Genomic DNA, 15,253 nt, shown 5'->3' on the forward strand with positions numbered 1-15,253 from the left:
AGGGTTTAATGTATGGTGTATTGGCTAATTCATTTTATATAGTGTACAGAGGGAATATATACGGTACTGTATTGAGCAACGGTGGATCGGGAAATACATTTATGGTTGTGATATTAGCGAAACGTTAAGTATGTCCAATGACAGAACTCTGAGACGTAAAATATCAATACACGTCACCTGTGATTTTGGATACACATAACAAAATTTTCTTAGGGTACACTACCTACGAGAGTCAGTCATCAACATCTTGTTGAATTGTATTATTAATCAATAAGTTAATTTTAATGTGTTATTTACATTAAGAACAACCAATAAATGTATTCTAGATCCCGATGCATGAGTAACGGCGTACCAAGATTTTAATACAGATAGATATTTATGCTGTGTAAACAGAATTTTAAAAGCCATTAAGTCGATTTTCTATTGTGAGTAAAGTCCGCTTATTTCGCGTAAATTCGCTACAAATAATTGAATGGTAGAAATTAACATAATCACTTTAACTTCTAACACTTGTATAAGAAATTAAAGAACCTTTGATGAGAAAAGCACAAATATAAAGACAATAAGTAAAATTACACAAAGAGTAGTATTTTCTTACACATGCCCAGTTTCAATTACGTATGTAACTCTAAACTAATCATTTTTCAAAGTTTCTGAAGAAGTTTAATACGTGTGGTAAGCTACCCCACACAGAAGGCCTCGTCGAAGCTCCGCCTTTCCCGAGGTAACGAGGCTTATTAAGTTTCAAACAGATAATTAATAACCCAGGATAGTTTCAATTAACCGCAGCGGCTGGTCACGCGCGGTGATGGCGCCTGCCGCAGCGCCGGAGATAAAAACAAAACAAAATGGCGCCGTAGAAAAAAGAGAATACAGTGGGAGGACCGAGCATCGGCGAGACAAAGCTATAGGATTACCGACGCTTGCCGACCCATCGTTTTATGAAATCATTATTTCCAACGTGCCGCCACAAGGCGCGTCAGTTAGGGTGATTTAGAGGATACATTTGACGTATTGTCGCCGCTCGGACGTGGAAGGATGGAGTGACTTCGAGGCAACTGCTTTGTGTTTGAACCCTTCCAGGTGGAGTTGGATGAACTGACGATGGATTTTATAGTGTTGTAAAGGAAAAGAAAAATTGTTCAATAACTCTTGTGTTAGAAATGTACAGTACACTGTAGACCGTCCCTCACAAGCCCGGGCCTGGTTGAAACGGCGAACTGCAGTCTAAAGTATGAACTAAATTTGCTACCAAAGCTGCAATTGAATTCAGTGCGTTATTATTTTTTTTTTCAGTGAGTCATTTACGCACAATACAAAAACATCTCTAAAACACTTCTGCAAGAAGCATACTAAATAGGATTTGGATGACAGAAGTGTGAACCATGTCAACAATGTATTAGGGTACTGATACGCCGATTTTAAAAACATTACATTAACATTAATATAATGCATCCCTAATCATGCACGAAATGTATTTATTTGTGTTTATTCCGTGTTTTCCACACCAATGGCATTTTTAGGTTTTGAAAGGGGGTCCAAACCTATCTAAGTCGACATTGCCTTCATATTTCAAGGCGAGCACTGTGTATTTGATTGTAGAAATTTAAAATAGCCATCGTGAAAAAAACACCGGTGAAATCAGCACATTGCTACGTCGGTAGAGTCTAAATTTGAGTAAAAAGGTTAAAAATGGCATTTTTGAGTAAAACGTTTCGTATTCTTATTTTAATAAGCACCTCTCAATTTCCTCATAGCGGACCGTATAGTGTATTCCGGTTTACCCACAAAATCGTGTATTTCAACACTATGAAAGTTACCAATACAAGTTTCACAAATATTGTTTGTTTGCGATCACAAGTACATTGTGGTACGTATTTGGCCGCTGATGAGTAATTTGAAATTGACCATGTAGCCTTCAATAATCAAGAAAACAATTCTGTAACCTTACAACATTTCCGACACCTTCAAGGCAACTCAACGCTCATACTTTCACTTACTTGTACCATGCTTGTACTCATAGCAACCGAAACTGTAGGAATTTTATACAGTTGCTTAATTGTTTTGAAAGAGAGTCGTCTAAGCTAATATAAAATCGACCAGCTGAGAGAAACCCCAAACAAATGGTTTTAGAATCGAGCATTCGAGGATGTTCTTAATTTACAAATGGGAATTTTTAATTAAAAAAACATAAATTGTATATAGTTCATATAATATAAGCTAATTTATCTTGTTTTAGTTGAGAAAACCACATTTTAATTGTTTTTGTAACTTAATAGACCTACTCGGCTCTATGATGTGTAAATTGTTTAATATTGGCAATAAAGTTTTCTACTATTTTAAAATGGTATATCCAACTACTAAGATCCACAGATATTTAAAAATTGTTCTAGACACACGACTCTGAAATATTTTAAGAGATAAGTAAGAATACCACGATTCAACATGATCAATAAATTAATATATTTGCCGAGTCCGATAATATTTTTCCAAAAATGTTCAACTGCTAATAATATTGGTGGTTATAAATTTAAACTTTATTAAGGAACAACTTAGTATATTTCCACTATGAATAAAAGTGCCAAAACTTGACAAGGTATTAGGCGGGATTACAGACACTAATGTAATAAGTAATGTTAAGTAGACCTTGTACATCGATCTCGTAGCTTGTAAGCTGGTAGCTGTAGGAAGCCGCACAACGGAATCAATCTTATTATTTGATTAGCAATACCAAGCTAAATGTTTAGATATCTTGACAACGAAACATTGATCATTTTATAGAATTTTGTTTCTAAAATTAATTAATTTTCCAACTAATTTTAGTGGTAACGTTTTGGAGTCTTTTTAGGTGTGTAAGACCCGATTTATGGAAGACTGTTTACCCGTGACCCAATGCCTAAACTCCTTGTAGAGAATATAGAGAACTTTATAAACAATGATTAGAAATATTATGTTGCGAAGCAAACTACTGATGATTTCTAAATTGCGACATTTGGGAAAAATTCATTACTCTTCTTTTACCTTTGTAAGCCGTTAAACATAAATTTATTTGACACAAAGTGTATGTTTTTTTATTACAATCAAACCAAAGGAGTCCAATAAAACAGGATTATAAAGTAACAACGATTAATTAAGTAAGAGACGGTGTCAGTAAACCTATATTTTTTTTTTTTTAGTGCCAATAAGTTTGTTGGAAAGAGAAATAACTTACATTATCTGTATAACCGTTTATAAAGTTAACGGTTAATTAAACCATTAATTAAGTCAGTTAACCGGCAAGCAATTTAAGAAAGATATTTTGGTTGAATCTTGTGTTCAGTTTACCACCTTTTAAGAACACAGGTATTGTTATTCTAAAAATTGCCTTGCCTGATTTCAAAGCCAGTAATAAACCACAACTAATTGTTTACCATTTAACATTCTTCTGAAATGCTAAAATGCGCTTCTCTCATACGTCCATAAAACAGATCCTGTCGACCAAACAAGTCTCTAAGTACCCTACGGTTAATTTACTACCAGACGTATTTAAAATATTACTTAACGCGCCAGCATTAGTTGTAATGACCGAACATAATTCATAAGCACTTAACAGCCTCTTCCACTATCCCGGTCTTATAAGGTGTTACACGCTACCAGAGTTGGTTTTTGCTGTACAATTAATGGAGTTAGCCTCGCACGGGGGCAAAGTAGACAAATGAAGCAGATAGTCTAACAGTGTAGAACACTTAGCCTCTACCGGGGCGCTCGCGCGCATGTTATGTAGAGATAGTGGTAGACGCATGTACTCGCCTGGTTACTTTGTCAACTGATTAGCGAAATGGGCAGTTGGCAACGGCTACTGAAGTTAGCTTCTGTGTAGCGGTTGGACCATATGTAAGTTTTTCGAGATAAGTAGGAATTGTCAACAAAAAATTTAATTTTTAGGTTGGTGGAAAGACGATGACGTTGAGAATCACTTAAGCACTGTTTTTTTTTTCTCAGGATGCTAGGATCCTAGCTCACGATGGTTTTCACATTGCTTCAGGTTAAGCCTAGAACCTAAACTACATTGATGTTTGGCAGGGTTTGAATCTCGTACCTCAGGGAAGGGACCGAAGGGCCGTATAACAACCGAAGCTTTGGGAGTAACGGGAGAAACAGGGAATACACACATGAAAGGGACAAGTGGTAGTTTTGTTGGTAATGATGCCAACATTAGTTACTGTTTTTCCGACGCATACGGAAATGATTATTTGGCGCTAGTTAGTTTAAACATAAGTATTGTATGTTTTTCGATAAATATTTTACAAACATAGATAGAGAAGTAGCTAGCCAAAGTGACTTTCTAAATACATTCATTGATTGTATTAAAGAGGTTTGCACGAAATATGTCTTTACTAGCAAAACCAACTATTCAATTTAAACTAAAATAATCACTATTGTAACGTTGGCATCTAAATGGCCAAATAGTTTATTAAAGCTTCAACCATCGTCTTTGACCAAGATAGCTACTCCGTTAAGATGTGGATTGTTTATGTCAACGCGCGCGCATAGAATCACTCACTCCCATGTTATGTGACAATACAGTATACAGTACATAGAATACAATTTTTACATGTACTGTTTGAATTAAATTATATTAAAATCCGTGGGAAATAGGTTTTAACGGAAAATACATAAAAATTAAAACCCTATTTTGGTCTTATCAACTATAAAATTAGCTACAACTAAAATTTATACCTTCATTAGGTTTATATCGTAGTTTGTGTAGAAACGTATGTTTAATCAGTCATAAATTCTCACTGGTTGTTATCTTGTTAATAATCAGTGACATAAATTATTTTCACAGTTTTTTTGTCAAAGAATCCAGACTACAGACGCGGTCTTTTAACAGCCCAGTTTTATAGTTTCGTCTAATTACCAACCAAATATGCGCGAGCTTCACAGCGAAACACACATAAGGCATTAAGGGAAATAATTCCTCCATAAAACTGCGCGGTGGCAGCTGACGAACAAAAAGTATCACAAATAAAGCGGATTTGAGCGACAAAACGAAATGGCGGCTAAGTGAAAAGTACACAGCAGCTGGAGGGATGGGGGACGTGTAGATGATATAAGTAACGGGATGACCGCGAACCGTGCCTGATGCGAATTAAAACGAGGAGGGAGCGCGGGCATTTCACTGTAGTCTTCTCGGTCCGGCGAATCGGTATAAACAAAAAACTCTAACTAGAGTGGTGTGGAAACAATTCCTGCATGATACGCGTGAATAATACAAGTGCCGGGATGCGAGAAACGTGTTGCACGTAATAAAAGTGCAACTGGAAAGTAGAATTGGTCCACTTGCGTTTTATTTCCACCCCTCTGTCCGATTGTGCAACAAAGAATAACAAAATATTGGTTATACGGCTAAATGGCTACGGCGATGCAAATGTCCATTGTGTTGGCGATTTATACAGGTTGTCCCTCGGCCCATTGTGAGCTGTGGCACCCCTGTCAGGCGGTTGAGGAGACTGGGTTTTGGAGTGATTGTACCTGGATGCATTCGGAATAGTAATTTGAAATTCAATTCATATTTGTTAGTGTGGGAATTCGTTGTGCAATTTTACTGAGGCGAAAATATAATTTAGATTAAATGGGTTAGGAGTTTTTATATTATCATCAAGTTTGGAAAAGTGGGTGAATCATGTTATGTACACTATTGTTATTTTCTGCTAAACCAATAAGCTTTACCATAACTTTTTCAATCTCTTTCCCATCTACGATATAAGTTTATAAGATATTCACATTAACGTGATTGAAACAATACCTGTTGATTTTTAAAACTCTCATCCATGTTTACCAAATTTATATTCTTACGTTTAGGCTATCTAAGTACAGTAAGTATATTTACAGTAAACAATTAAACCAAAATAGTACATAGAGTTTTTTTTAGGTTGAACTTTTACTTATATTCCTGTCTAGGAATCAGTTACCCTTTTTTTTAGTTAGCATACATGTCTATGTATCCTAACTCCTATACATATATGTCGGAAAATAAGTTTTATACATTAGAGACCTATTTTCCCTTTTGTTTTCACACCATCAAAAGCATCAAACTTGATGCCGACTTTCGAATATGTAATTAGTCCTAAGGATCAGTTATTGTCTGAAATCACTGTATTACTAGATTAGGACATTTTGTCGACCGATTTTCCTTTACCGAAGTAGGTCTTATAGTTTTTCGTTCCGAGCCCCGCAACACTGGTGTTCTCTACACACATTCTGCGTCTAGTGGCGACACATTTCCCAAATCGTCCGCGCTCCACTGAGCCGAGACCGGGTGTCGATTTAATGACGGAATTCGTCCAAGATTAAATAAGTCTCGGCCGTTGACCAATCCCCGAATTAATGTCACACGACAAAAAGAAATCTGCCGCGTTCCGTCATATGACGAGGGATTTATTTTGACACGTCAGTCGAAGCGACGCTAACGAAGACGGCCTCAATGAGTGCCGGGATAGCATTAAATTGGGGAGGATTATAAACCGTCTGATGAGTTTTGAGTATTCTGAATTTTGTAGAATTGTTTTGGTAATTTCAATAATTGTATACCGAAGTCTATAAATTGCTGCATAGATCTCTTTTGTTGTTTTGATTCCTATGATTCGCCAATAATCATGTAATTTCATGTCTGATGTTTTTTGATTGTGCATGTAACTATACATTTCCAATTTTCAGGAAGAAGTCAGTTACAGAATTAAAATGAATACAGTTAAGTGGAGTTACCTATAGAGTGCGGTATTGTCAAATACCGATTTTTGTGGAATGCGCCGATTTTCTAATACAGGCTAAGGATAACTAATTTAATATAATTCACTAACTCTGTTACAGTTACAAAAACTTAGGTGACAATAGACTGAAGCAAAATTTAGTTAAAATTAGCAACAGCTGATCCATATCTTCTTGTATCAAAAAGTTATTACATTTTACACCAATGTCATGGATAAGTACACCGACCCAACTATTCCTTTCCACAGCCACCGCTACTCACTCAACACATTTCAAACAAGCGTTTAATATTTCATAAGCAGCGAGAGGCTCTCATAAAGGATATTAATCGCCGCATTAATAGTCGGAAATATCGCGTAACTCAAACAAAGTATGAAATTAATACGCAAATGACAAAAATAAAGGGCGACAATTTACGGGACGCGGCAAGACGCATGGCCTTCGGGAGAGGGAAATGAACGCTAAATAATCACAGGGGAAACACGCATTCGTCAAGACTCCGGCTTTAGAATGCAATTAAAACTCCATACATCACGGTTTTTATCCCGACAGATGCTCCACCCGGAATACCCGCGCATATTTCCGTCGTTACGTTTTTTATCTTGTGTGATTTTTTAGTTTCGACAAATTTGTAACCTGTCTGTCGTTGGGTGTAAACATGTGTGGAGTGTAGAGACACCCGGTGCGAGGATAGTTTCCTGAAACTGTGAAATCCCGGTGGTCTCACAACAGGAGACTGTACAACAAGTGTTGTACATTTTGTATTTGACAGGCTGCAACGCTTGAAAACGTCACAAGGTAAATAAATTTTGAAAACCCATTAAAATTCTTGATACTGGGTGAGGGATCGAAAAATGACACTCAAAATAATGACTGTCCATAAGTTACATGGCTAAAATGATACTCTTCCACGATACTCTTCCTGCTCAGGTTTTTTCGTATCCATGTCTCCAAGTCCAGACCCAAAATGCACTTGTACCTGCAGTACGCATGGATCAACTCTAGAATGGAAAACAATTCTATGTGCTTGAACCATCCAACAGGTATACCGGCCACGTTTACATGATAGCAGGTATATACGCATCAAAAGTATTTATTCCGATGTCTTGTGTTGCATGTATTGTGTATTCAAACCATCAACGAACCTACTCAAGATTTAGTCTCCTTGAAATCTTTGCCAAAGGAATCCTACAGAAACATTATTTACATGTACGATATTTACTTCACACAACTGTTATAGTATAGTGAGTTTTGCTATTCTGATTAGATAGTAAAGTTGTAGGACATCTTCTATGTCACCTACTCGTCACTAGGATCCCCACATCCGGACGGGGCGCCGACGACGGACGTTGGCCCGCGACGTGCCGGAAGAAGTTCTTATTTGGCGCTAGCTGAGCTCGCATAGCAAGCAGCTACACAGCTACAGGCCAGGCACATTGTCCGAGCCCTGCTATAAGTCTTGCAGGTCACGGGTCACCAGCAGACTCCAATATATTTCCTTCGACAACACTAATTCCACGACGGACTCACGAATTCCCCGTCTGTTTGTATTTGTTGGCCTTTGTGTTGCGGGTCCTCCGCGCATACCGCTTGGGTGGTGGTCTTAGAGTTTCGGGTGTCGCATTTGAATTTGGCAAATTTGGTTGATTTAACTCATTTCGTTTGTTTTCATTCCAACTCTGCTTTCGCTCACACGACTATTTACTTCTGTAGCCAATACAGTATTAACATTTTATCTGAAACAAGCTGCCACTATTGTAGTTTATACAACTTTTCTAATAATTCGATTTTCTTATATGAAATAAAACAAGTTTTATCTTGTGTTGCAGTTGGGGAAAGAAACATGCACAAGGGAATGGACAATAAATATCACTACAGTTTTTGTTGGGACGAGGTGCCAAGTTCCAAGTGTACTTGCATAATATGGAGGGTTGCCAAATGAAATGTATGTCAATGTTCAACCTAGTTAATAATGTAATATGAGCGCTAAGTCATATCTCCATAGTCTGATACGTAATGCTTATTTGTAATTAACGATTTTCTAAAGCGGAAGGATTTTATGGTTTTGGAGGAAACACCGGTTAACTGTCCAAATGCAATCTGTGCAGCATCTACCGCCTCAATGTCACTTGACCATCTACAACGCACGCTACAACTTGAGTTTGAGCGCCAAAACAAGACACCGGCGCCTACTTAAATCCCTCAAATGTTTATTTATCCTCAGCCCGTGTTCTCTAATACGGTGACGTGTCTACTTTTCATTCAGCCTCATCCGAGCCGGCACGACTGCCGAGCTTGTCTCTTCGGGGAGCTCATTAAAATACAATAACAGTTGTTCGTCTGCGAAGATCGTGTCTGGAGTAACACCACACGGCGCCATGGACTGCCTCTCGCCTAGCATCTGCATTGCCGGGTAATTAAAACGTGTATCTCTTTGACTTCCCAACCACTAAAATACTGCAACGTGATTTTGGGGCTTCAGAATTGACCATCGAATAAAATACAAGTTTCGGTAAGAAGACAGCTGTTGAGGATGTGCTTTGGAATGACAAGAGGATGATTTAGCCATTTAGATTATAGTTACATTTTCGCGTGTCTTTACACCCACTGCGAAAGAGACACTAACGTTTTATCATTCAATAAAAGAAGAAACTTGTGACAGCGGACAAGAAGGGAAACATGAGGGTAAATTCTAGATGCGATTGTGTTAAATGATGATACAAAAATGAGACTATGTAAAATTATACCGTTTCAAATTACAAATTTTTTGGGAAATGGATACTTAAAAGAACGCATCACAAATAGGAGACAGTAAATCTGTATTTCACAATCACTATTGCAATCGTCGGGCCAATCATTACAAAGGCAGATTTCAAGATATGAATAAAAGAGTGATGGCATTTTTAGCCATTGCAATTCAATAGGGCTTCTGAAGAAGAGAAGAAAAGTGACCGAGATCGAAACTTGCAACCACTATATAACTCGATGTTTGATCTTTTGTTGCGTTTCTTCTTTGAACCCCTCATATTAGAAATAAAAATTCGGACGGTTTTGGTTGTCAAATGCATACGAAAACGATCGTATTTCCTTAGAACCGAGAGGCCGAATCTGTATTGAAGCATGTCCTTCCCAATTATAAGTTTGATCATTTCCCTCATCATTTCTTTGTCTCCCGACATCGCGTGCCAGCCTCACGTCAGTTGTAGCTACTGCAACTCCTCCGACATCAATTAGGGCCAACTCACCGACTCCTGTTGGCCTCTTATCAATTAACTCACCGACTGTCTGGCCTCTTAATTGGCCATCAACAACATCTCGCCTGGCGGGTGGGCTCACGGAAATTAATAAACATCCAGGATCACCCAGTAAATTAAAAGCACCGAATTGAGACGATCAAATATTCCCAACGTGATGGGTTCATCGTGTGATTTTTCGATTAGAAAGACAAAAGCGTAAAAAGTTAAAAGCATAAAATTGATAAAAGTTGTGCCTGAGAATTCGTTGTCCTTTGTGATAGTGTGTATGTGCGTTGTCAGAGAGTGTCGTTTCGGGGTATTTAGCAAATCAGGAAGATGATTTCTATTCCTATGTCTGATTATTTTTATCTTAAATAATTTCTTGTACTGATACTTGTATCGCAAGTAAAACAGGTGAACACCTTTCTTCCTCTTCATGAGTTCACCCCAACTCCATACATACAGTATTGAGTCCACCCAAGGTACAACATTACTCATTGGGACAGAGAAAAAATGATTTTCGGTTTTTCTTTATTATAGTTGAGAGTAAATCGAAGTATCGATTGAAAGTGTTGTCTACTTATTACTTATATAAAACAGTACGGTACTTGACTTAGAATGAGGCTTAGAGCTTTACTACTGTATCAAATAAATGTATCGGACGTTGAGAAGAATGCTGTTACTCCTTAAGTTAGAAATTGTAGTTCATATTAAAATATTAATACGTTTAAATACACTTAAATTAGCCCTGTTAAACTACATATGCTAAGTTTGTTTTTGCAAGACTATTCCAACGTACCTTTCAAAAATCTACATCAAGCAAGTTTTATCATCACATACTGCACTCAAAATAGTCAAAACAGAGTTTTTCAACCCAAGACAACGCAAATGAATTCCAAATTAAACCACTCAGCGATCTCCCCCACTTAAGTTTTTCACACAGTTTACGAACCCGCCAAATTGGCGTGAATAATAATTCTATTTAGAATCATTACGGAGCGTATTAGCATACGTGAATTTATGTGCTTTTAACTCGAACGTGGGAGTGTAAACTAAAGAGGAGCAAAGCTAATCCGGCTAATGAAAATGGAACTATAACAGAGTACAAGGGCGACACAGCGACACAGGCTCGAGGTGGGTAAGCAACAAGGGATGACACTTAGCATGTAAATGTTATCAAATCAGCTCGTATTGACAGATGGAGGATATCTGAGAACTACAGGAGGGGCTAATGACGCAGAGGATCTTTGGGGAATGGGGATTACCCTTAATAGGCACTCGGCACCCCGCGATCGAGTCATAACGGTTTTATACCGAGGCTGCGATAATCTGATAGATTTTGTTTAAAGAACAGCGGGGAACCTAGGGTGAGGCCCTGCGGTAATCCCATCCTCGAAACATACGTTCCTCCCAGGACCTATTGTTGACTTTGTTTATGTGTTTCGCCATATATCAAGCCTCCGCCTTTGTCCCGAGTGTCAATATTTGTCGCATTGTAAGGTGATTTATCTCGGAACGGATTGGATTACGAGATTGGATTACTGAAGTAGACTGTGAAGAAATATGATAAAAACTAAAAGGGAGTAACGGGTTAGCACCTGGTTAAAACCAATTTGAAATTTTTAGGGTTGTAAGTCCTTTTGTATTTCCAGGAATATAAATTGTTTTAAGTAGATTATTTCACAGAATTTTCTATCGCTCGTGTATGGTTGTATTACTTGAATGCATAACTCACCCGTTGAAGGCATATCCGGCGAAGGCGGTGTCGTAGGGGTGATAGACGTGGTAGGGCCATGTCGCAGCACCAGCCGCTAGGTTCTCCTTCAGTTCCAGCCCAGCAGCCTGGAAATTATCTTACATTAATACACGGATCAAAAGAAATTAACTATTTCTCCAAAATCTATTAACTCCAAAATGCGCGTTGAGTTTTGCTCATGTTCTAAATTCGGAAGCTTCAACAAACATCTTCCATGCATGCAAACATCTATTTAGCAGAATTCTCCCGTGTTTAATCTCTACCATTTGCATTGCTAGACCGAAAGGTCTCTTCAGAAGACCGAAGAATACCTGGCCAATCCTGTTTAATTCCCAGACCATTCAGTCTGAAGTATCTAAGCTACAAAGTGGATTGATGTTCTCACTGGTTGAACCAAATGCAGAGACGCAGAACCAATAGAAACGACTGTTTAGTGTTGAAGTTCCTAGAAATCGAAAGTTCGCAGGGCATTGGCTGATTCCCAGGACACGTCTGGTCGTATAAAATGTTGAGGGAAACCCGACTTGTTATTCAGCGAGCGTCGGAGAATCTCAATAGCGCTGAGGGTAATGTAGGCTTCAACAGGTTGGTACCTCTGCGTCATCCATGTTAACCATATTTAGAATACAGATATCGTCACCTGTATTTTTATTTGCTACGAGGTTTTGATATTTAAACTATTTTTACTTTTGTCGGAATTTATTGACTTTTTGGGTGTTATTTAGATTGATGGAGTTACTGGGTTAAAATAATAATATACTAAGGGAATATAGAATAGGAGCTTATGGGAATTAGTGTATTAACAATATTTCAATAATGTTGTGTGTCAAGCAAAAAATTTATGGACTGGAAATAAAGAACAAATATATTCTTTGTGGCAATATCATGTACACACTCGGCAGCTTCTCAACAACAGCCTGTATAAAAAGTCTTCAAACACTAAACCCATTTCAAACAACTCAGGTATCATTGTCTCTTGCTCCAGTTGCAGAACCTCGCAAGGTGTTCCAAGGACGTATACCTCTTGTAGAAACTTTAGACAATAGAAGACAAAAAGCCGTGAATGGCGACGAGTTTTTAAACCGTGAAAACATCTTAGTCAACACGCAGACGTCGCGACGTATGAAGCGACAGGTAAATCATAATTGATTTTTTCGATCTTCTTCTATTTCGCAGAAGCGGTTAAAATGCAGAGTGCAATCGCAATCTGGGAATGAGTGAACCAGTTCATACCTTCACGCCGGACAACATGGCTGCCTTGTCTGCGAGTTGTATGACTTCTACTTGGACGCTATCCTCAGCTCGGGTTACTCGCCCTACAAGGATCCTCACAGGACCTGTTCTGTTCTACTAATGTCACAACATGTCCTTTGGCCGGTCCTTCCCGCAAACTGGTTCGCCGGTAATGGTGGTTCGGTGTAGACCGGCTTATTCGGCACCACCGACAAGGGATTTCGGTTTCGTACACGGTACAGGTGTATGTAAGAGTTTGTCGTGACGTCACGGCGTCCGCGTCGCGTGATCCGATGGGAAATTAGCCTAAGTCTTGGAGAAAAGAAGATTAACTGGAGATTATCTGGTTCCTTCGTGTGGGGTTTGACGCAGTTGGAAAGTTTGAATAATTACAACTGCAATTCGGTTTGTGGAATATGTAAAACGTGTAAGCTTATGATGCAAATACGAGCCGCGAGGATTATTATTTTAACATTTGGCGGAGTCCGAAAATACATGTTAATTTTTAATAAAACCCCCTAGGTGATAAAACCTTAATAAACCTTAATAAACCTATAATAAACCTTAATACTGTACTAACTTTTTACAGTAAAAGAAAATTCAGCATCATTATACCTTCAGTAGAATATAATAAATTCAATGTATAATTTCGCATTCGATCATTGATTTTTTTCGTATTGGTTTTTTTGCATTCATCAAGATAAGACAATTATTTTTAATCAATATCATGATCGAAAGTCACTTTGCATTTTCAATAATACTTAAACAAATACGAATTTTACTTATTTGACGGTATCATATGACACTGTAAACGCAGAACATTGATTAAAACTGAAACCTAAAATTACATTTGGTGATCTTAGCTATTGAAGCACCAAAATACCAAAATCCTTATGCCATGTAAAAATATTAAGCGCAACAACCACAAAATTACCTACTGATTATAATTTACAGGAGTTTGCTTCATATTAGTGTTATTTACAAACTGAAAGCCTATATAAAAGGTGTATAGCAAGACGTTGAGTACTTTGCTTGAGGTTTTAAATTTTGGTCTCATACAACAAAATAGGACATTTCTTTCCTGGGACCTTTCAACTTGCACTCATCAACGCTGCAATGTATTTGAGAATGAAGACTCCACAATGTCACTGAGCAACAGCTGCCAAGAGCTCAGATGACGAGTGACTGTGGGTCACAGGGCGTGCGAACCTTCATCAACTTGGACGCCAAGAACAAACCAGAGATCCATTGACACGAGCTGACAAAGGCAAAGTTGACAAATATGACGAGACGACATTTCCGGCGGACAAACAGGTATAATGTTGACCATCGGTTCTCAGCTGTGGACACCAGTGACAGTAATGAGTGGACCTACAGCTTCCCACGCCTGCCATGTCACGTGTCGGACACCTTCTGCGTCCCGCAGGAATTCCTTCTTTCACTGTGGAGAATCGGTTTTTGAAAGGTTCTCGATTGGAATCCAAAACTGTGGTATTTAGAAACCGTTTGGTAAGGTAATGATTTCATGATTATGGTGTTCGAATATGTATATTTTGAATGCCGTTGCAAAGTAAAGCTGGGTTTGAGACAACTACATTCAACTTTCTTTCTTTTTAAGATTTACACCACCGTGTCCAAATCCAAAGGAATGTTAAATTGCAAACTAATTCTAATCGTTACATATAATATTTGAAGGATTATATGGCTAGTAAGTTATAGTTATTTCAATACAACGGTCGGGTTATATCAGAATGAAAAAATACAACCATCAATTCAATGTCCGCCTATAATTACTGAAGACTGAGTTAGTACTTATTCAGAAAGTAATAGTTAGCAGCAAAACCAACAACGTTCAAATAGATGTATATAAAAGTTCAAGTAAAAATCTTACTACTAGCTAATTTTTACCAAAATACTTGTTTAACTAAATATTCAAACTTTATCAATGGTATAGAATCTGTATGAACTCTTTTCAAACGCGACAGAAAAACACAACAAACACGCTGTTTAATACACGTGTACTTAACAACCTTAAATCCGAGTTTCTATAACAATGAAATATTTTTACCGAGGGATTTTTAAAAGGGACAAACAGCGAGAGGCGCGTGTTTTACTCTTAATGAACAAGTCCAATTACCCTCTGGAGGACGGAAGCGTCTCTCGAATAAAAGATGGAAAATGCTTTTGTGGCCGGCGTTACAAAAGTCCACAAGTCCGCTGAATGGATCGGTGTGCTAATTAGGGACAGCGAGGAGACGGTGGCTGAGGAAATTTAATT

General features: G+C 38.0%; 1 protein-coding gene across 2 annotated transcripts in view; it reads right to left on the reverse strand.

Moving 5' to 3' along the window:
• Positions 1-15,253, reverse strand: part of LOC129004829 (homeobox protein caupolican-like) — a 66,117-nt gene that overhangs the window by 13,665 nt on the left and 37,199 nt on the right. For both annotated transcript variants that reach the window (XM_054433476.1, XM_054433477.1), the window contains exon 3: positions 11,722-11,828. In XM_054433476.1, coding sequence (XP_054289451.1) covers positions 11,722-11,828 — 107 coding nt within the window. The remainder of the gene's footprint in view (positions 1-11,721; positions 11,829-15,253) is intronic.

Source organism: Macrosteles quadrilineatus, unplaced genomic scaffold (genome assembly GCF_028750875.1).
Source record: "Macrosteles quadrilineatus isolate MER2022 unplaced genomic scaffold, UCM_ALF_1.0 Scaffold_11__1_contigs__length_5352618, whole genome shotgun sequence".
NCBI classification, from domain to species: Eukaryota; Metazoa; Arthropoda; class Insecta; order Hemiptera; family Cicadellidae; genus Macrosteles; species Macrosteles quadrilineatus.